The sequence below is a fragment of the Plodia interpunctella genome, chromosome 9 (genome assembly GCF_027563975.2).
Source record: "Plodia interpunctella isolate USDA-ARS_2022_Savannah chromosome 9, ilPloInte3.2, whole genome shotgun sequence".
NCBI lineage: Eukaryota > Metazoa > Arthropoda > Insecta > Lepidoptera > Pyralidae > Plodia > Plodia interpunctella.
In genome coordinates, this window is record NC_071302.1 from 1,801,379 (window position 1) to 1,824,456 (window position 23,078).

The 23,078-nt window shown below is 36.5% G+C and overlaps 2 protein-coding genes across 5 annotated transcripts in view; one reads left to right on the forward strand and one right to left on the reverse strand.

Moving 5' to 3' along the window:
• The first annotated feature begins 1,260 nt into the window (after window positions 1-1,260).
• Window positions 1,261-4,026, forward strand: Rap1 (Rap1 GTPase). Its single transcript, XM_053750095.1, has one exon. The coding sequence runs from the start codon at window positions 1,613-1,615 to the stop codon at window positions 2,165-2,167; it is 555 nt and encodes a 184-aa protein (XP_053606070.1). The 5' UTR covers window positions 1,261-1,612; the 3' UTR covers window positions 2,168-4,026.
• Window positions 4,027-4,366: 340 nt separating this feature from the next.
• Root (Rootletin) overlaps window positions 4,367-23,078 on the reverse strand; it is a 52,464-nt gene continuing 33,752 nt past the window's right edge. For 3 of the 4 annotated variants that reach the window (XM_053750089.2, XM_053750092.1, XM_053750091.1), the window contains exons 16-38: window positions 22,731-22,920; window positions 22,240-22,409; window positions 21,448-21,640; window positions 20,954-21,137; window positions 20,383-20,558; window positions 19,788-19,973; window positions 18,969-19,149; window positions 18,414-18,579; window positions 17,849-17,962; window positions 17,175-17,385; window positions 16,950-17,059; window positions 16,191-16,367; window positions 15,619-15,726; window positions 14,896-14,980; window positions 14,459-14,553; window positions 13,697-13,925; window positions 13,370-13,514; window positions 12,548-12,712; window positions 12,286-12,368; window positions 12,013-12,164; window positions 11,373-11,543; window positions 10,543-10,677; window positions 4,367-9,839 (exon numbers count right to left, since the gene is read on the reverse strand). In XM_053750089.2, coding sequence (XP_053606064.1) covers window positions 9,732-9,839; window positions 10,543-10,677; window positions 11,373-11,543; window positions 12,013-12,164; window positions 12,286-12,368; window positions 12,548-12,712; window positions 13,370-13,514; window positions 13,697-13,925; window positions 14,459-14,553; window positions 14,896-14,980; window positions 15,619-15,726; window positions 16,191-16,367; window positions 16,950-17,059; window positions 17,175-17,385; window positions 17,849-17,962; window positions 18,414-18,579; window positions 18,969-19,149; window positions 19,788-19,973; window positions 20,383-20,558; window positions 20,954-21,137; window positions 21,448-21,640; window positions 22,240-22,409; window positions 22,731-22,920 — 3,534 coding nt within the window. In that variant the 3' untranslated portion in view covers window positions 4,367-9,731. The remainder of the gene's footprint in view (window positions 9,840-10,542; window positions 10,678-11,372; window positions 11,544-12,012; window positions 12,165-12,285; window positions 12,369-12,547; window positions 12,713-13,369; window positions 13,515-13,696; window positions 13,926-14,458; window positions 14,554-14,895; window positions 14,981-15,618; window positions 15,727-16,190; window positions 16,368-16,949; window positions 17,060-17,174; window positions 17,386-17,848; window positions 17,963-18,413; window positions 18,580-18,968; window positions 19,150-19,787; window positions 19,974-20,382; window positions 20,559-20,953; window positions 21,138-21,447; window positions 21,641-22,239; window positions 22,410-22,730; window positions 22,921-23,078) is intronic. The other variant, XM_053750090.2, reaches the window with a different exon arrangement.

The window sequence follows — 23,078 nt, forward strand, 5'->3', positions numbered from 1 at the left end:
CGTGTCTTTCGCAGTTTTACCATTTAGGTCGAAATATGTCACGCAAACTGACTATTATGTTTTGGGATTAACACGTGAACATACATTTTTAAAAATTACTCTCCTCTACTACTGCTAAGCGACCCCAAATGGATCTTGGCCTCCGAAACGACAGAGTCACCTGCCAAATTTTGTCGAACTATGTCGCGATAATGTATAACCGAGCATTTAAATCACGCCAAAACATATAATAATCGGAGATATATAATAAGTTCTTAGTTGTAAAATTAATCATTCTTTGTTCTATAATCTAATTCTAGGTAAATACTCCTTATATTAGTTATTATATTATTCCAGGTCCTATTCTATCTATAAGATCGAATGCTGGCTAGAAACACTGGGGGATTCCGCGTAACATTGCTGGTTTTTCATTTCGCTAAATAAAAGCTCTAATACAAACTGCGCAATGTTCATTCATTCGCGTTGACATCAGCTGTCTTGAGTTCGGCTATAGTGTGTAGGCAGCATAAAACAAAATTATTTAAAGAATAAAATTATTTGTTATAAGTAGTAAAAATTTATTACGAAATTTCAAATTTCGGCGCCACCTGGAAATCTGCTGCCATCTCACTGTATAAAGACGCACTACTCAACAAAATTTCAAAATCTGCTGCTTGCTCTTTTTGCTGTTGTGTAGGAAATGAATGGTGTTACCATAATAAAAATATATTTGCGTTTAGTTATTGAAAATTTTAGTATTTATTTACATATTCACGTTGTAGAAAGTGTGTATCTACCTAAGTACAATGCTTTTAATTCGATTAATGAAACGTGCTGCAGAAAATAATACATTATGCCCTAATATAATTATTAAAGTTTTAGTTAACGATCGTAGCTCAGTGCAAACTATCAAATTATAAATCCCAAACTTAATTTAATATACCTAGTACAGTATGTTATAAATATTTTACTTTATCAAGTAATATAAGATTTTGATAAATACGTTGATTTTGATAAACTTTTTGTTTAGATTTTCTGTGTCAACTATTCGTAGGTAGATACTGTTTGTTCATATACTAACCACGGCTAACTCAATTAAGTATTTAGCATGCAATTTCAATGAATGGTTAAATTAAATAATTTGTTTTATCCTCGTGCTAGCTACGTAGAATGTTTTCATTCGTCATTTTAGTTAACTACGTACTATTTATAATAAACGCAGTATGCATTCGCGCAATATGCAGCATGCATAATTCATTCACGAACGAGATTCTCTGACACGACACGCAAGACTACAAAAGTTAGCTGCGTTTACCTATGTATTTTTTTATCTGTAACATAATAAAAAAGTGGTTTGTTTCTTTAAGATAATGTGAGAGTAATAAATTATTATTAAACTTTTAAAATGATGTTCATGAATAAAACCCTACTATGTTCAGTTTGATCGTAAAATGGAAATATTTTGTGACATGGCAACATTGACGCAGTGAGTGAGCCATCGCCCTGTTATACTGTGTCATGGCGGTCTGACTTGTTATAAGTTTTTTTGCAATAACTCACTAGTTAATGTGCTTTTTAGTAATTTGATCATTGATTTCTATAAATCAAATCTCGTAAAACAAAATAGTTAATAATGCGCGAATACAAAATAGTCGTGTTAGGTAGCGGAGGCGTGGGAAAATCCGCTCTCACAGTACAGTTTGTACAAGGCATCTTTGTGGAGAAATACGACCCCACCATAGAGGACAGCTATCGGAAACAGGTGGAAGTGGACGGACAGCAATGTATGCTAGAAATTCTGGATACAGCCGGCACGGAACAGTTCACCGCGATGAGGGATTTGTACATGAAGAACGGGCAAGGTTTCGTGTTAGTGTATTCGATCACCGCACAATCGACGTTCAATGACCTGCAGGATCTGCGGGAGCAAATCCTGCGGGTAAAAGACAAAGACGACGTGCCAATGGTGTTGGTGGGCAATAAATACGATTTGGAACCAGAACGCGTGGTCGGCAAGGAACAGGGGGCCAATCTAGCGCGTCACTTCAATTGCGCCTTCATGGAGACCTCCGCGAAGGCGAAAATCAACGTTAACGACGTATTCTACGACTTAGTGAGACAGATCAACAAGAAGTCACCGGACCCCGAAAGGAAAGTTAGGAAGAACAAGGTGTGTCGCCTTCTGTAAGTGTTGTGGGGGCCTGGGTCGCGTCTAGATATAAAATATTTAATAATTTGAAAGACTTCTTGTACCCGAATTTGGCTCTTGACAGTTCCCAAAGTTAATTAGGTCGGGTATCACGCATTGTTGCGGGTTACTGTAGCATTTTGAGAAAGTGCATTTGTTGAGATGTAATCGTTCCAGTGCTGTAGCACGAGTGAAAAATGCACAGAGCGTCCATTGTATCCACTTCACTATCACTGCACAATATGTACATCCCACCCCATACTTACTGGCTCATATTAGTTACTGCTACTAACCATTCATTTTTACCTATAAATACTTGATTTATATTCAAGGTAACACACATGAAATAGCTTACCTAGTAAGTCTAATATTGAATAGGTGGATAAGTTTGAATACAGTTAATAATAGACTAAACTTTTTGGTTTTACAAAATGTACTGGATATAAACAGTTCTGTGTGTTTTTCACTCTACAAATTCCAATTGTAATGTGTGGATGCTATATAGTTCAGAAGTTTATGATTAACACAGTTGAAGATCTATTTACAAGTCATGGTTCATGACTAATACATTCCTAATTCACGCAGGCATCCATCATCCCATTCATTATCTGTATTTGTCATGGACTGTTTGTCTATATTCTCAATAGTTTTAATTATAGTCTACAATTTACTTGTTGGTTTTAGTTCGAGATGATGCTGTTAGTCTCCAATCCCAGCGCATGAATCCTTTGTTCAGGTTAATATTGGTATGACCAAAATTCTAACTAAATTTTTGTTCAAATTAAAAACACATGTTTGCCTTGTAGTTCAAGGTACCTGTATGTGGCAACAACATCTATAAAGGTTTTAAATTAAATTTAGTCTTTTTATCAATGCTGCTTATTATCATAGAGTAGTTTTTTAAATAACTTTGCCATTTTAATCTATCAGAAATTATTCATTTGTCTTAACATGCGTGTGTGTGACAATTCTATTGAATTGAAATGGAATTATGTACTGGGATTTTAGATGTTTAGCCAATATGTAACAGCTAACAGGAAAATAACAAGGCCATTCTAGACGATAGCACTGTACATATTTTGAGAAAACCCAACCGAAATATATTGGCTGAACACAGCATTGTTAAATTGATGTAACTTTGTTTAATATATAGTATTAAGATTCAGCAATAAACTTCTGAACGATAAGAATGAAGCAGGCTCCGCGGAGACCTGGATATTGTGCCAGCAGGCCTGAACCAGTGTGTAAGTAATGTTTAATAATTAAGAATACATTAAATTTTTTCAGATATATTATTGTCTTGTTATATAATTCAAATGTATCGAAAAGTTGATAATGCGACACCATTTAGGACTGTACATTTGAACAATTATTAGTGAGCCTTAGGTGATTGCACCCTGCTAATGGTAGTTCTCCATGTGTTCCTGTGGTGCCCCGAGTTGCGGAGACCAGCAACTGCACCATGTGACAGACTATAAACCCCTCACTTATGAAATTGAAAACTCTAAAAAAAATTTTATCGTTATTGTAAATGGAGTAAAAATTTATGATTACTGGCTCATTTAATATAAAAATTTACCAACCTATGTTTGCTGCTACAAACTTTGTTAACATAATACTTATATAGGTGTTCAAATATTGTTACGGGATTAGATGTTTCATCCATTCTCATTTTCTGTTAACATGTAAGATTACTGCACAAGGATATTGGTAAATTAACTTTGATCTGAGTTGAATTATATTTTTTATATATATTGTGCAAATTATAAACTTGTATATTTTATCTTTTCAATCAATAATGGACATGTACAATAACTATTAATTTCTTTTTTTTGTCAATAAAACAAATTTTAAATATTTGTGTCAGGGTATGCTTGATTGCTTGGCCTTCGATGGCTTGATCCCTTCCGGCCTGCATTGTCGAGAAATAACGGTATAACAGAAACATATTAGGAAAAAAATTGGCTGTTTATATGTCCACTTTACACTCTTTGACTTTATTCTACGAATCTTCATCTTTATAAGGTTTATTTAAATAGTTTTGAGTCTTTTAAGCCCGAATGTTTGATGAAAAGTTCTGTATTGTCGTTATTTCGTTTCGACGCCGAGTCACTGGACCCTCGGTCCGCCCCTGCTGACAATCAAATCAACGTCAATTGCTCCGGAATTTTTATAGAATTCAATTAAATGAAACAACCATTATGTTCTACAACTATTTTATTATACGACCAGTGTAAAAAGTTTCATAAAACGTGTTAGCTTACACTATCGACTAGAATACAAGGTACAAACGTTTTAAAAAATTAACTGGCAGTGAGACGTGGCGGGCGTATGTCGACATTCTAGTAACATAAGAATTGACACAGTCCAATGGAAATGAACACATAACTTAACATCTATAAACTTAATCTAATCTATAATGCAAAAGTGTCGGATTTCATTCGATAGTTGTGCATTTCTATAGACGCACCCAATCGTCTGAAACAAGGTCTAATATATAGACCGAGTTCACTATAGGTGCGCAAGATGCACATTATGAATTACAATACTGTAGAATTTAGAATTTGTAGAAAGCTTGGGAGAGTGCACCGAATCTACATACAATTGCGCTAGAGCGGCATACGCGTACCGAATTTGATAGTGTAATTGCAACTATTCTAATGAATCGTCCAGCCGTGCTATCTGCGTCTCTTATCGAGCTATTGCGTTGAGGTCACCGGTCCTTAGTGGCATTACACTCAAGCGTGCCATATTCCAGCAAACCAATTAAAAAATATATATAACTTTCAAACTGTTAATATGTCCCAACGCCGGGTTGGCGTGGCCAATGTGTGTGGGTGGTAAACCAGAAAGAACAAAAGCTTCCGAGATTTTTTCAGTTTACAATATTCACTTAACATTAATTTTGATTTATCTGAAAGTAGTTTATTTTTAGTGTAAATATATATATCTGTTAGATGCACAACACACAATATTTTATAATGTTACATCCATAGTTTCAGATACCAAAGGATTACACGTTCACAAAAGCATATTAAACGATAAGGGTTCATAATATTTTTATCGGCAGTGTTCATGATAATATTCGATAACTATTGCCACCCATATAATTTATAGTACGTATATTACATGGTTGGATGTGAATCAAGGATGTCGACTTCTTGTTTTTCCAAACACTCCTCTGTTTACAAATGCTTACAAAGTTTACTCAATAACTGTCGAAGTGACGAGAAAGTTTTTACACACGTCTCGATTTTTATTGGATTAACTTTACAAGCTGCTTATTCATGAAACATTTTAGAGACCATAAAAAATCTCAACTTTGTAACCCATTCGGTTGTAAATTGTATTTTTTGTCTAAAGAATGACGTACAGTTGAGTTCGTCATAAAATTCTAATAAAATCACGTTATATAAAGATACTGAATACAAATAAAATTAATAATGCGTGCGTAATACATTACAATTATTATTTTAATTTTCCTTATATAAATTTATTTTATGGGAATTTACTCCCAAGGTATAGATTTTAAACATGGGATAGTTTATTTATTTATTCATAAATTTAAGGCGGAGAATGTGACTAGAAATTTCTACTACCAAATACTATGTGCTTATACTATTCACGTTAGGACGGAATTAATAAATATTTTTATGACTAGAAAATGTTTAAATACTGAATATATAAACGCTTTTATGTTAATAACATCTATTACATAACGTCCACGGTTATGTGTTCTCGCTCTTCTATATATTTAGGTAATGTCACAATATGCTATATGAGTTCATATTTGACTCATTCTTAAACTAATTAATATGTTTTTGCGGGCATCATGTCATTGGAAATATCGTGCGAAGTCACACGCAAGTCCCTATGGATTAAATGTTGAGCCAACGCGAAATTTAAGCACAAAAAATACCTAGCTAGGTACCTACCAATGCTTGTTATCAAGTTTTGAACTAGTTCGCTAACAAGCATTACATATTTTTGACAGAGGTGACACAGAGTTACAGTCATTTTCAGACGCCGTATTTCAATAAATACGGCGTCTGAAAAAAGTTATTACAAAATATAGACAGCCATTGAGCTTTTTCACGAAAATACATACGTACATAAATTTATACAAGAAGGATATATGTATCATTAATTTATAAGTAGACAAATCTTTCTATCCATTTTTCTATTAGATGTAGGAGCTAAATAATACTTATTTTAAAATAACGTAAACGCCTTTGGAAAGGTTTTCATAAAAATCCTTATACAAAAGTGTGGACAAAAACGGGAACAACGACCAGTGAATGTTTGCTTCAAAGCGGAGTATGAAATATTAGCATCCTCAGTCAATATGGCCCAATTATTTTGATAGGGGCTTCCTAGCAAATGTGGGCGGTCGAATGCTTAATTCGGGGGGTCATTGTCCCCCACCACTAGTGTTATTGGAGAACTATTATCACCACACTGACATGTTAATTGATGTACAAAGAATGCCAAGTATTTTACGAGCCAGAGTTTGGAATAATAAAAGCAACATAGACACGGTATTTTGTCTTGTCAAGTAAATAAATCACTCACACAAGCATAGTCAAAATGAATTCCCAATACATATTGATGTATATGTAACGTACTGGACACATATTCTCATATATAAAACAGTAGATGAATCATTCTTCTATAGCATTCCAACCGCCTCCGCGGTTTTACGAACATAACCATATATCAAAATTTAACAAAGACAAGAACAAATTTTATTAGCAGACTTAAATCAATAAATACTTGAGTCATGTTAAATTTATTAATGTTTGATTTCAAAAACGATTCTCTATTTAAAAAAAATGACGGTAATGGCAGCGCCCCCGACTTGCGAAAACCTCGTAAGAATGATCGATGACACTTCTATTTATTAATCTAATTTCTGCGCTCTGACTCAAAGCAATGATAACACTTCCGTGTTTCTTCCGGTCTGGTCGGCCTTAAGGTGTTGAGTCATAAACGTGACTGGTTCAGACGGTCGAATTGAGCCAATAAACTGTCGCATAAACAGATAGACCCTGACACTGGGCACGGTTATCTGTCTGATTCACTCTTTAATCATCTAATGGGCTAAATTCACAGTAATTGACATTAAAAATTTAATTAAACAGGAATTGGCTGACATTTTTCTCAAATCCGTCTTATAGTTCCGAAGATCAACGCTTATTAACAGTTTTCTAACTATACCGCTTTATAATACTATATACTAAAATATTAGTACATGTATATAGTCTCATTCATAAAACTGCGGATAATTTACAAGATAAACTCGTTCTTCTTTCTCTTTTCGTTGCCAGTCAGATTTTGTTCAACTAGTCGTGGACTACATAATAGGGACTATATTTTTAGTTTAGATGTTCACTTCAACCTTATTTGCTGCCTTGTCACAAAACTATGTCTTGGGTTAACATAATAAAATTTTATTCATAAATCCCCCGATATACAACATAGAGGCCCAAATAAATATATTATGGCAATTTAATATACTCAAATTTCATATTCGATGACCATAGGCATTCGATAGGCATAGACCAAAATAGCATAGTACAATGGACCTCACGTCAAGATATCCTGCATGAATCTTTATGACGTGGTGATAACGACGAATTTGCAATGAATTTGGCTAATTTGATTGTGCTGTCGACTGTACTTACGTAGCCTCAACTACAACACACATTAAACGGTATGTATAATACGAGTCAATCTATATTTAGATTTCCAAATAAATGACTTAAAACTATAAAAAGCTTCTAACTAGTACATTGAGCAACTATATTTAGACTATAACCACAACGGGGTATTAAACGTTTTTATTTTGTTTACGTTGTAAATATTTTTACGAAGCGATACATATAGGGCTTCGTAGCCGGATGATCTTAAATTTATAGTTCCGATATAATAGAGAGCAAAATTGTAATATTTCTAAGTCTATATAGAATGTTACCCTATTTTAAATTGACAAATTAATATAATTTTGAGTAGCGAGTGAAAGCAATGACAAAAGTACCTTCGCGTTAATTCAGCATTATATATTTATTTACTACGTGTATTGAACACATAATTTATGACATTAATACGCGTAAACAAAACCAAAAGGGAAAATGATTCATTTATTCCACGATTAATTTACAATGACGTCAAATATTATCTGTGTTGTTGCGTCAAACCAATTCTATTTATTGGTTCCGATTTGATAGAATGAAATTAATGATTTCCTCTCCCTCTCATCAGAGCGTCTTCAGCAATAAAGCGTCGGACCCCAGGGTCCTTTTCCTACTTTTTCTCCTTCACTTTACTTGAAAACTACAAAAACAATTCATTCCCGGTCTAAATAAGTTATGAAGTAAGTAATGATCATTATTAACTTTGTACCCATACACATAAAACGGTACAATTTTCAAGTATTAATTTCAAGTCTAGCTATAATATTTTGTTAGAGAAGTATATAACCTATACTTCAACAACAAAAAAGTTTATTATTATTAAATAAAGGTGGAAGAATAGACGTGTGTCTATTCTTCTACTTACGATGGATGTCCATCGTTACCTAGATCGTAATTCTACATAGTATTTCATCGTAATTCCTCATGGCTGAGGGTCGTGGTTGTTACGTGGAATGAAACACACACAACATCTTTCTTGGCATTATTAAAGGAGTGGTTTGCCATTGCCTTCTCCATTTCACACACAAGTTAATAAGAATCAACCTGTGTGCAGGTTTCCTCACGATGTCTTCCTTCACCGGAAGCAAGTGGTGGACGATGAAAACTACTATTCATGAGTCAGATTGGTATACAAACTCATGTGACACGAGTAGGATTCGAACCTGGGACCTTTCGATCCACAGGCGGGCGTCTTAACCATTACACCACCACCGCTAGATCCACCAACTAGATCGTAATACAACAGATTAAAAAAATACCTAGTAGTAATACTGTAAATGCTTAACTAAAGGCACATAGAAAACATCAAACTTGTAACGTCGGTCGGTAAAATAGATAAAACAAAATTACAACCGCAGACAAATATCTATGAAAAAAGTACAAAATATTTGTCCACACTGGGAATCTAAACCGGCATTCTCCGCTTGCACAATGGAAGCTGCGACAAACTAAATCGCATGTAATTTATTGACGTCAATAAATGATTTATGAACCTACAGATGACAAATGGGCTTGTTGACTAGTACAATACCCTTTTATGACGTTTAAAATGAACTCATTCCTATGAACGAACGCCGCGTCTGCGCTATAATTGCAAATTTTCCAAATAATAAACACAAAAATAAATTTTATTACCAGACTTTATGAAATAACTGACCTATACTTTGAGTACCTAATGTTAATTTAACTAAAATTTGATTTTAGAAATGTCTTCCTTAAGAAAATTTACCGGTTGTAATGATAGCGCGACCGCGGCGGTTAAAACGCTCATAGAAATTACCCATAACCGATTCTAGTCAGGTACTATTGTATGTTCAACATACAATGGAAGCTGCCAGGTCAATCGACCGTACACGCCGTGGTGTTGAGCATTATTTGGACGAGTCGTAGCTGTCGTTGAGAGGCGGAAGGCTGTGTGTCAACGTACTGTCAAGTTTCCTCGCCTCATGTTCTAGTGTGTAGGAGTCCAGAGCTGGATCCTAAAATAATATTAAAATTTTCTCCCTAAGTTGGTACTAATTACTACATAGTAAATAAAATCGCCCTCCGCATGTGTCTGATGCAATTTTTACTGTTATTTAAACAATTTATTCCTGAATATTTATATACTTAAGTAAATTCCTCCGGGCCAGTTCGCTATCATTCTTATCGAGTGTGTTATCGCTAACATTAGTGTCAGATTTTATTCAAATCACATAAAGGCATCTGACACAACTTTTTTACACGTAAACCTTATGAAAATCCGTGCAGTAATATTTCAGTTTATCGCTCACACAGAAGACAGACGCGGCAGAGGAATTTATTATATGTAAAAATAGGATTAGGTGCTCTTCTTCATAGTCATATTCCTCATGGCTGAGGGTCGTGGTCATTACGTGGAATGAAACACACACAACAACTTTCTTGGCATTATTAATGGAGTGGTTTGCCATTGCCTTCTCCATTTCACACACAAGTTAATAATAATCAACCAGTGTGCAGGCTTCCTCACGATGTTTTCCTTCACCGAAAGCAAGTGGTGGTCGATGAAAACTACTATATATGAGTCAGATTTGTATACAAACTCATGTGGCACGAGTAGGATTCAAACCTACCTATCTACCTTTCGATCCACAAACGGGCGTCTTAACCATTACACCACCACCGCTTCATTAGGATGTTACCAGTGTAAAATTTTGTTACCTGTGAGACAGTCCTTAAAGAATCCCCTAACGCCGCCCTCAAACGTTGCACGTCTCTGGCGGCGCGTCCGCTGCGTGACACATACGCTTGTCTTCGACGGATTTCTGCTGATAATTGAGCTCTGAGTTGAGCCGCCTGCAACCAATCAGGATGAGGGAGTTATATATTACAAACTGTTGCACGTGGCTGGTGGGCTACATTTGGCCTTGAGAAATTAACTATATCTGTTAGAACTCTAGAAAATCAGTGTACCATCCTTTGGGTGATATGTGTACTTAGATGGACCTTTTTGTTTTATTGCAACACAGACACTTCCTATTGTTTATTCTGTTTTTTTTTTGTATCTGGAATGTGTATGTGTTGTTACTTTTTACAAATATATGTTACATCTAAGTATCGCTGATTGACTGTAATGCATCTCCTACATGGGATTGTTCATGTACATTTTTTGTATCAATTTTTGATTTAAGTATTTATTTTAGGTACAAAACAAACTTTCAATATCTACGCTGATTTAGCAACAATTTGATATAATTCTCTATCTAGATAAAAATGATAATCGGAATAAATGAAAGCCACGAATATACTGGGCAACAATTGACGCGCGTATAATGCGTGAGACAGAGTGATATGTTATCACTCTGTCTCACGCATTATGATTGACTCGAGTGAAATAGCACATAGTCGATCTCACTCATGCAAATTGTAATGAAAAGGAAAGAACGACGATGTTGCGCGTCAAATGTTCCCTAGTGTATTCGTCGAATATTGAATTGAATTATATCGAAAATATTTCACACTTGCATAAAGACTTGCATGAATAATTTTACCTGGTTCTCAAGCCTGTGCAGCTGTTGTCTATGGCTCGCCTCTCTGGCTTCCAGAAGTCGCTCGGCTTGCAAAGCTGCTTGTCTGTAGCGGTCGACATCGCTCCGTTGACTCGGCGAACAAGTCGACAAATCATTGAGGTAGCGGTTACGAGCCATCGCCAGTTCTGATTCCTGGTTTATATAATGGAAATGTGATTTTAAACTTTGAAAATTATTTTTTTAACATCGGATTATATACATCATTTATTGACCTCAAAATTTGCATATAACTAAGTATTCTGTCTTTCAAAGAGACGTAACAAACTTCATCGCACTTTTACAAACAAAGATTATACTGTTACAATAGTAGTAATAGTATGGTGTATAAAATAAATTTTCGTCATTATTTTAATCAGGCCTTTTTACCAAATCATCCATAACATTTATTGTTATTATATATTACATATATTGTCAAAAAAATATTTATTCTTATTTTTTCATTATCCTTGTGGACAGGTTGTCGGATACACACAAGCACTATATCATTCGAAAGAAAGTATAATTCACGACTCGTGTGTTCGCGGCCCTCAATTCCGTCTCGGGCCTAAACACCTCATTAGAATCTGTTATTTTATTTTTTCAAATGAGAATCAATTGATACCTTATCAGCGAGTTCTTTCTCCAGCCTCCTGATTTTCATCCTGAGCTCTCTGTTCTCCAGCTCCAGCAGGCTGAGGTCTCCGTAACTCTTGTCCTTCAGGTTTGAGTCCTTGTAACATGTGCAGCGGACTGAGTCTTTTGTAGAATCTGGGCCTGGAGGGAAAATTGACTTTCTATTATAACGTCAAAATGACAATCTTTTTAAACAGCGATTAGTGCCCCACTTTGTCAAGGCTAGTTTAGTATTAGTAAGGACCTTAATCTTGAACCTTACCTGAGTCCAAGTCTGAATAGTAGACAGATTTCTCTGCGCGATCATGGCTCTTGCTCCTTAGTGCTGACGGTCGAGGTGGCATTCTGTACAGATTATTCAGTCATAACACTAAATAAATTGACCATAAAATAACTAAAGTTTTCTTTTATCATTCATACAAAATAAAAATAAATTTAGTAACTTCAGTTAACAACTTAATATAAAAATATAAGCCAGAGAGTCTGGACGGAGAAATTTACTATGTAATGTTAGTAAAACAAACCTCCTCTCAGCTTCCAGTTTCCGCACGGTTTCAGTGAGAGCGTCGCACTTCGCCTTCAGCTCAGATCTGTCGCGCTGTAACGCGTGTAACTCCCTCTCCAGTTCGCCGTCACTACTCTCCTTGCCGTCCCATGTCGTCATGCGCAACTGGGATTCTAGACCAGACCTGCGATTGTATATCAAACAACAAATCATTTATTTTGCGAGGAACAAGCGAACGAACGCTCGTTATGTCCCTAATTCCATAATGCATACTTTGTTTTAGCTTACCATCTAATATAACCAAAACAATACAACTATGTCGGTTTTGTCGAGATGATAGTTAATATTCTGTCCAATCAAGAAACACAATGAGTACTTATTCAATTAATCAGTGGCGCGATAGAAAGGGCTAAAACTATTAAGCAGAACACATATATACACGCATAGTAGACGTTAAAAATGTGCAAAACAAATAAAAGTATTTATCAATGAAAATCGTATTTTATATAGGATATATAAATAGAGTCGATAAAACAGTCTCTGATCGTGTTCTCAGCCTTTGAGCTTATGTGAGCTGAGTGAGCACAGGGTTTACTTTCTCGTCGGCATTCCTAGTTGTCAGAGCATCGGGACGCATATCATCTTTGACGACAGAGAATGTCATTAAAACAGTACGCGTCGTTAAAATAGCACTACTTTAGATATACAAATTATTACTTTTTGTCACAAAATAATGTTGTCCAACTATTTAAATTTTGTATCTTGTTTCTGGTGCAATATATTTTTTTTTTATTTGGCATTTTACTTATTTTCTCAGAGCTGGATTAACAATGAAACTCACCTCTGCACTTCAACGTTGGCCAGTTGATTGGTGAGCCTGTGGACTTGGTCTTCGAGTGAGGCGTTCATTCGCTTCAGTTCTCCGAGCGCCGTCTTCGCACTTTCTAATTTTTCGCTCAGAACGCGTCTCTCATTCTCGCAGTTAGCTAAAAATTAAATCACAAGTGTTTATACAAGTTTTCATTTAATGAACTACTAATATTCTATCTAGAATAGAGCTGTCATGAAGAAAAATATATGAATGAATGAATGAATGAATAAGTGAATGAATGAGTTAATGAATGAATGAATAATATAGTGAGTGAATGAATGGATGAACGAAACTTACAGACATTCTTCTGAAGCTGCCTCAACTTCTCCAGCGCGTTGTGTTCATTATTCTTCGCCTCGTTCAGCATCCGCTGAGTCTTGCCGACTTCTGCTCTCAGCTCGCTTTCAGCCGAGGCTGCCTTTTGCAAGGACGTGGAAAGTTGTTCCACGGTTCCTTTGAGTGAGGTGCATCGGTCTTCTAGAGAGGCTATCGTGCGAGTGTAGCCTTCGCATCGCTCTTGTAACTTCTACAGAAATAAATTACAATAATTATTTTTTGGTACAATCTTTGATTCTTCCTTTAACATAAATGGTGAATAACCTACTACCTACTGTGTAATGTAAATTTATTTAACGAATGAATTTCGAATTCTTGAATTTTCATTCAAAGTCTTAATTTGCTTCGAAGTCTGAATCCGCAAGTCACTCTGACGAGCTCTATATTAAATATTGTGAAAATAAGTACTGTGGCTTATGCATAAATCGGTCGAACATATTCGATATTTATTGATGATATTTTTATTTTTCAAATATATATTTTTCCTAAATTATATTATATTCAATTTCCATAATCTACCTCATAAAATACAGGTTCTTTATACGCAGACTCTGGGCTTCACGGCGTAACAGCCACGTGCGAAACCGTAAACATATGAGATGATTGGCGGCCGGTTATAAAATCTCAATGAATCAACAAAATTATAACGTTATTTCTACGCAGACGCAACCGGGGCCATATGGAGATGAGAAAGAGAGCGAGAGCTGTATATCATTATCTCACTTTAAGAGCTTGGTCTCTATCCCTGGCAGCGACGGCGGCTCTCTGTATGTCTCCCTCCAGTTGGGCTCGACGCACGTCCAATCGGGCGGCACGACCTTAAATATACACACGGTAGTTTGTAGCTTCCATGACAGGATATTTTACACCATAAACATTTTTTATGATTAAACAGTTTATATATAGTATACATATAACCTTATATAATTTATATGATTTTTTTTTTCTAATAGTATAACAAAGTACATGGTTAAAAAGTATTAAAATACATATACGTTGAGAAACAGCTAAAACAACGTAATGCTTACATATTATAAAAAGATCTGTTTGTCTGTATGAATAGTGTGGTTCCTGAAGGTCTAAGTGTATAATTCATTATAGCTTTACGCGGGTGACGCTGTTATCGCATAAAACAGTTGATTCACAAAAACAAAGTATACCTTCAGCCGCAGCTAAAGCTTCCCTCAACTGTCCCACTTCTTGCACGCGTTCGGCTAGTTGCACACGTAGACTTTCCGCTTTGTTCTAGGATAAAAAGTTAATGTAATACATTTTGACATAAGCGGGTAAACGTTTGTTATTAAAGTTATAATTATTAAAAACTTAAAGTTTTTTTACAAATTTTGCGACAAACTTTTATAGTCATCAGAGAGATCTTAATGCCTAACAGAAAAACCCATGTCCGTGCTGTAAACCGTTGACGAGTTATCGTTGGAAGCCGTTGTATTTAATAAACTATGCGCATGCACAATGTACAAATGCACTTTTTATCACACAACATTTGATTTCCCTTCAGTGGCACCTGTCTACTTGAAGTTTATTGGCGCGCATTCGCGCCCTTGTTGGCGCTAGTCTCGCAATGTTGCCAGCGCGCAATTACATAATCTATACTATTTATTATTGTAAAGAGGTAAGCTTTTGTGACTCTGTGAGTTTGTATGTTTGAGGCGGGTAATCTCTGAAACTACCGAACAGATTTCAAAAATTTTTTCACTATTAGAAAGGTACATTATCCAAGATTGCTATAGGCTATATCTTATCTCAAAATTCCCACGGGAGCGAAGCCCCGGTCAAGTAGTAAATAAACAAATTAGTCGACCGAGAAAATTTACAAAATGTCTTGACGCCAAATACCTAGTAAGTAAACAAAAAAATTAAATTACCTCATTTTGAACTTTCTCCTCAGTGACTGCGCTCAAAGTGGCTTCGATACTGGTGATTTTGTCTCGCAGATTGCTGATCTCCACCGTCTTCGTTTGCACAGACTCATTCTGGAAAATTAATTTAATAATACTACGTGAACCAATGTAATAAATTTATTGCGACTACGTGACCTTAGATGGCGATAGGTAGTCCTTAAAGTCATGTACATCAATGACTTTAAATTTATTACATTGGTTCACGCAGTATTATTAAATTGAATTTTCCAGAATGAGTCTGTGCAAGTTAGCGATAACACACTCAAATCAAATCATAATCAAATTATTTATTCAGAAATAGGACCTTCACAGGCACGATTTCACGTCAAATTTTATATTTAATCGTGATTTCTCACAAGCTACAAACTACTGGCATATTAGAACGACCACTGCTGAGAAGAAATGCCGAAAGAAACTCATTTGAACAATGTTGGTCCCTATCATGCCACTCGACAAGAAGAATATAATAATGTCATTTTGATTATGTCAAATTTATTAAGGCCTCTGAGATAAGCGCCAAGAGAGAGTATACAAACCAAAGCACTAAGCTGGGCACATTTCTGCGCCACAGTGCTCTCCAACCTCGCCTTCTCTTCTTGTACTGATCGCAAGTTGTTGGTCACTGTTTGAAGTTTCCCTTCGCCCTTGTTGCCCTGCTCCGTCGCTTCTTTGAGTTGCTTCTTCAACGCGTTCATTTGAGACTTGTAGTCGTCCTTTAGGAAGGAATATCAAGACTTAAATGTCTTAAGTAGCTGTTCATATTAGATTATTTATTATACTGAAGCTTAGAAGCGGTGATGGTGTAATGGTTAAGACACCCGCCTGTGGATCAAAAGGTTACAAACCTGAGAAGGTTCGCATCCTACTCGTGCCATATGAGTTTCTATACCAATCTGACTCATATGAGTCATATTTGCGACTTGAATAAAATCTGACACACTCGATATGACATATTATTTTGTCCCTTCTTAGTGCTCCCCTACACTGTCCTAGGACTACCTACACACCAAATTTCAGCTTCAGTCAGTCAGTCACTCAGGTAAACGCAAGGTAAAGAGTTGTAAGAGAAAACTAACTAAATAAATCGTCAAACCTTTCGTTTCGCTCATACAAGAGAAATTAATATTAAAAATACATTAGAGCAGAGTACTAATATCTTTTGTCCCTCACCATGTGCCCAGTTTTATAACGCTCAATCTTCCACTTAGTACGACATGTAGTGGGAAGTTCTTCTATCTCATTTATAAGTCTCCAGTTTTCTTTGTCTTTGGCTATTGTCTAAAGCTATTGCCTACCTTTTCCCTCTCGATCTGACAGACGTCATGCATCAGATTCCTCATGCCCTTCTTGATGAGTTCTGGATCTACGTCGATGATCTCATTCCGGTCTTCGGAGTGGTCGCGACCTGTATAAACAGACACTTTAGATTTCGATATATATATGATATGATTTGAATTTGAAGAGAGTTTCGCCTTCAGTTTCTAATCTAATGAATAAATATAACAGGTAAATGTACTAGCGACCTCTGTGCGGACTATATCTCCTGGCAGGACTCGCCAGTCTTCTCCTAGCTGCTGCGTGGACCGAACCATCGGGTTGAACTCCGCAAACTCTTCTCAGGGCGTGGGCTATGGAGGAGAGTTTCGCTTCGACTTCGCGCTTGCCGCTCTCGCATTGAGTGAGAGAGGCTTCCAATGCTCGACAGCGGCCTTCGCTGCCGCCGAGACGGGCCTGGAGAATCAAAACAAAAAATATACCTCGGTGAAATGCTTGCCTCTGAACCGAGAGGTCTCGGGTTCGATCCCCGGTCGGGTCATGATGGATCTGATTGGCCCAGGTCTTTGATGTATATCTACTATATTTTATAATAAATACATATATAATGTATTTATTATAAAATATAGTTACATTGAGTTAGCATCCCATAACACACTTACTTTGGGCCTAGCTCAATCTGTATGATTTGTCCTAATATTTTTTTTTTATTATTTATATATACTTACTTTATATATATTTACTTTAGTAACATTCTAACACGTAAAATAAGATTTTGCTAAATTTAATGGCAATTTACATGAGTGAAATGGACGATACTCGAAATAATAGAAATGAGTGAGAAAGAGCGATATGTTGCGCTTCAAATGTTCCCTAGTGTACTCGTGCCTTTATAGATAGTTATTAACACAAGATTTACCTTCAACTCCTGAATCTGTTGTGTAGCATCGGCGAGGCACACCTCCAGATTGTGTTTGAGCTCTTCAAGGCGACGCTCCTTAGAGCGGCAATCTTCAAGACGTAACACCAACTCCTGTAATATGTTAGATTTTTGAGACGAGGAAGAGAGAATGACGTATAGTTTTTATTCTAAACATGTATAAAATATGATATTTTGCAAGGACACTACACTGTCTTACTCATATTCGAACGCAAACTATATAGACAAAGAAAAATAATCTGTGTGATTTGTACTAATATATTTTAATGACTAACCCGAACACTTTTGGCACATAATTCGCTAAATACCTGCAGGTTTACCATCAACTTTTACAGAACGATTCCAATGCAACTCGGTTCAATTTAGGAACCTGAAATGAATCGCATTCAATCACAGGTCAGTTTAGGTCGTAAAGTGGATCGCGTTAAGAGATGATGGTAAGCACTCGACCGCTCTCTGCCTACAAGTCTAAGCGCACGTATCGTAAGTCAATTAACTTTCAATGGCAAATTCGAAGACTTTTGGCACATAATTCGGTAAACACCTGATCTCTAGCCCTACAAGCCTCCTCGAGCTCCGCCCCCCTCTGCCTACAAGCGTTGAGCTCAGCCCTGGCGCTGGCCAACATCGCGTCCAGTTCCGCGCCGTGTCGCCGAGCGGTCGCCGCGTCGTTTGCGCAACGTTCGCGTTCTTCACTTTCGTTTTGCAATCTGAAATTAGAATCGTTTATCAACACCCAATACTTATCCTAATATTTAAAAATGTGAAAGTAAGTATGTTTGTTACCTCGTCACGCATTATCTACTCGACCAATCTTTTTGAAATTTTGGATAAATGTAGTTTGAAGTACGGAAATGGACTTACATTCCGGAAAATAACCTAACTGGTTTCCGTAGGAAATTCGCGCGGGCGAAGCCGCAGGCAAAAGCTAGTCTCCGCTAACATTAAAAAGGTTAAAGTAAGTTTGTTTGTTTGTTACATCTTCACACTAACTAATCTTCTTGGAATATTGTATACATGTAGTTTTAAGTTTCAACCAGGAAAAATGTATTATGATCCCGTACAATTTCTTTCTCCATTTCTTTGAAAATGTGATAACCTAGACTGTAACTCCTTGATATCATGGTTGGCCTGCTCTAACGCCGCTCTCTCCCTCTTCAGCTGAGCCTCGGTGGCGCGGAGGTCGCGTGTCAAGTGTGACCCTCCGGACTCTGCCTCTTTGAGGAGGTTCTGCACTCTGGACAGTTCTAGCTCGAGGGTTGTCCGGTTCTCTTCTAAACCTGGAGGGAAGAAAAATACTGTTTCACCGCACTCTGATAAAATATCACCACAATTTGACAGATAGCATTAACAACTAGATAAATCCGCCTCGTGAGATTGGCCAGTTAGCCTTGTAACACTTGTGAAACACAATAATCTTAACGCTGTCTGTTATATACGTTACAAATTCAAATTCAAATCATTTATTCAGAAATTAGAACTTCACAGGCACTTTTTCTCGTCAATTTTTATATTTATAGTTATTTCTCACAAGCTACAAACTACATTTAAACAAGTGCTGAATGAGGCCCAAAATATTTATCAGCTAATGTTAAAATTATATATCTTACAGTAAGTCTATTAAGGGGAAAATAAACGATGAAAATAAACGACGGTTATGTCCTTTGGACTGGCAACACTGTTATCGAAAGTTATAGATTCATATATTTTTGTAGTTTGGGTTTTTCATATAACTAATTTAATTATTATTATATTTAGCACATGTATTGCACCGCACAAATGTATCAGTTTCTCCTATTGGTTCGCCATTTTACAATTGAAAAAATACAACAACAATAAAGTTGAATAAACACATGAAACACTGGGTGTTTATCAACCAATCTTGACCATTCTAAGGAAAGAATTAATGTCAACGTACCGGCAATCTTATGATATGCTTCGTCTCTCGCTCTAGCAGCATCTCTTCTCTCACTCTCGGCCCTCTTCACATGTTCTCTCAGTTCCCTACAGCTGCTGTTGTATTTGTCCCTTTCGGCGCAGCAATTGGTCAGTTGACGGCGAACATCTGTGAGCTCCTTCCGGAGGCTGTCTGCTTCGTTTTCCACTGGAACAAGAGAAAGAAAATACAATATATGTATTAATAACTTTAAATGAATTTCTGGGAATAGCGTACTCTTGCTTAAAGCGACGCCATATTAACATGTATTTTTCAATGTCTTTTAATACGGTTCAAGAATTCTTTATATCTCAAATCAAATCAAAAATTCTAATTAAAACTCAAATCTAATTCAAAGAAATTACTTCTATTACTTCACTTATTGAGAATTTAAATCTAGTGTAATACAATTACATTCAAGTTAATATGTGAGCATTCGATTGAAAACAACAAAACAAACTTATACTCGTAGATGAATAATATTAAATTTGTGGGTTTACGTAAATAAACGTGAATGATATGGAGTGATCCCCACACCTCTCACTCCTCGCCTGTCAAAAACCAGAAAAATACGTACATTCTTTAAGCTTCCGCGTAGTTTCCTGCAGTTGCGCATACGCATTGTCGTACTTGTCTTCAGCCAATGACAGCAACGCTCTAGTCTCGGTACACTCGCGAGTGACCGATTCTTTTTCCAAATGAAGCTCTTTGATTCGGTTCTCGAAGCGGGCGCAATCGTCTTCTGCTATGGCCCTGTTTAAATAGTGGTACTTTAAAAAATACTTGTGGACTACTTTCAACGCTTTCTTATAAAATATCAATTTATCTGACAGTAAACCCAACAGCAAGATAATTCTGCCTGAAGATATTTTTGCCAGTAAGCTCGACGACTACAATTTTAACGCTGTCTGTTCGATATTTTACATATAGGCTATCAGGTAATTTATCAGCAGACGATGAAACAGAAAAATTTGCATGCTAAGTTCAATTTCCATTCCCATTTATAAATAACATATCAAAATCTAAGCTTCGTCATATTGTTACCAAAATGTATTATTTCTTACTCAAAAGCATGAGCAAATTCAGTGGTATTTAAAGAAACTTCTCAAAACAAAACTACAACGAAAAAAAGAGAAAGATATACATACTTTGCCTCCTCTAGCCTAGTCTTCATAGCCGCCAGTTCGTCTTTTAATTGGTTAACATAGTTGCGATCATGGTCGGCCCTCGCTTGGGCGTCCCTTCGAACTCGTTCCAATTTATTCGCTTCACAATCCAACGCGCGTTTCGCTTCTTCTAGACGTTCTAACAATGCTTGTTGTTCTTGATGAGCTAGGAAAGAAAACAACAAATAAAATATGACTGTGTTCCAATTAATTGAAATTCAGCCTTATTTCAACAGTCATATGGTCTAATTCCCATTGCGTATGAATAGGTTTTTGATGTCTTCTTCGATCGATGTTACAACCTTAGCACAAATACAATACGGTCTACATTCCATTGCCCAGCGCCTGTTCCATTTCGATTTCCTATCAACACATTTAGGCCGTGATTAAGTTGACTTTCTCACTTTTATATTCTTAAGACTCGATAATTCAAAATCAATCTTATAACAATAAAAATAAAGTCTGAAATCCCATACCCATTATCAACGCCTGTTGCTTATCATTCTCAGCTCTCAACATAGCTTCGTCGTGCTGCAATATGAGTTGGTCACGAGCAGCCAAAAGTTTTTTCTCTCTTTCCCTCGCACCAGCTTCACATGATTCCTTCTCGCTCGTGAGAGCTGCGATGGTTTGGTTCAGTTTGTGTTCCAGGGATTGGCGGAGTTGGTCCTAAACAAAGTATATTAAACTTGTTACTATTATATTACTAGGGCCCGTCTTCGCTTGGGTAAATATCCATAATAAATTATATACCTAAAGCTTTCTCCGGAATCATACTATCTTTTATAACATACATATTATTATAACATTCTTACGTATTATAAAAAGTGGGGGACTACTTTTTATAATACGTCGTACGTATATGTCGCGCATTGTCCGTATGCACGCGTTAAGTCAAAAACTACTGGAAACACTTCTTAAGAATAAACTTACAACAAATGAAAAAAAAATAACTTCAACGTAAAAATGTTCGCTGAACGCAGATTGCAATAAACTGTGCAAGACTGAGCAGTGGGGCATGATAGAGAACGCCTCATAGCAAACTTGTTTATGAATTACTAGATTTTGTTCGGGGCTTCGCTCCCGTGGGAATATTGATATAAAATATAGCCTACAGCAATCTTGGATAGTGCACCTTTCAAATTGTGAAAGAATTTTTCGAAATCGGTTCGGTAGTTTCGGAGATTACCCGCCTCAAACATGGAAACTCACAAACGCTCACCTCTTTTATAATAATAGTATAGATTTATGAATATTGTTGGACTGACCTTTTCCTCCTTCAGTTTGGTGATGTTCTCAGTGGTGGTGCGGTTGAGGTTGGTAATGATTTGTTGGTACTCCGCCTCCTTCTTCCCGGCTGCTTGGGACATGCTGTTGCGAGTTTCGCGTAATTTCTTCTCGGTGTTATCTAGATCTTTGGTCAAACGGGCGATTTGACCTGGGTAGTAATGGTAAAGTAAAACACGATTGGAAAGAAAATATTTCAGACACTTATCTTATCTAGCCTGTGGGTGTTGTGTACCTCGCTTTTTACTTTAATTCGTCTATTTCTATTGTTTAAAATTTTAGGAAACATTTAAAAAAATATATCTCCTCGCGCGGTACATCGCGCTGTTTTACAAGAAACAACTCATACATTAATACTACTCAGACTACATTCTCCTACTACATTCTCCTCTACTTATTTTTGATTCAACGTAATATACGTTGAATCAAAAATAAATTCATATCTAAACGATTATTACAATAATCCCCTTACCTTTATAATTCTCCTGTTGCACCAAAGTCTCTTGCAATTCGTGTTCCAACTTGCTCCGCTTGTTATCGGCGTCTTCCAACATGTTGGCCGTGTCGAACAGAACCGCTTCCAAAGCGTCCTTCTCTGAGCGTACGCCAGCCAGTTGCTCTTGAAAATGCTGCTTATCCTTCTCGAGACTGTCTATTAGAATCTGAAACGAAATAGTAGTAAATAGACATATCACATCACACTGAAATATAAAGAGTGCCTCTAGACGATTCCCTTCCCCTTCATTCGCCTTTCCGCTCAGACTCAGCCGTTTCAAACAATAATTTCAGTTTAATGCGATATGTTTTAACTCACGCACAC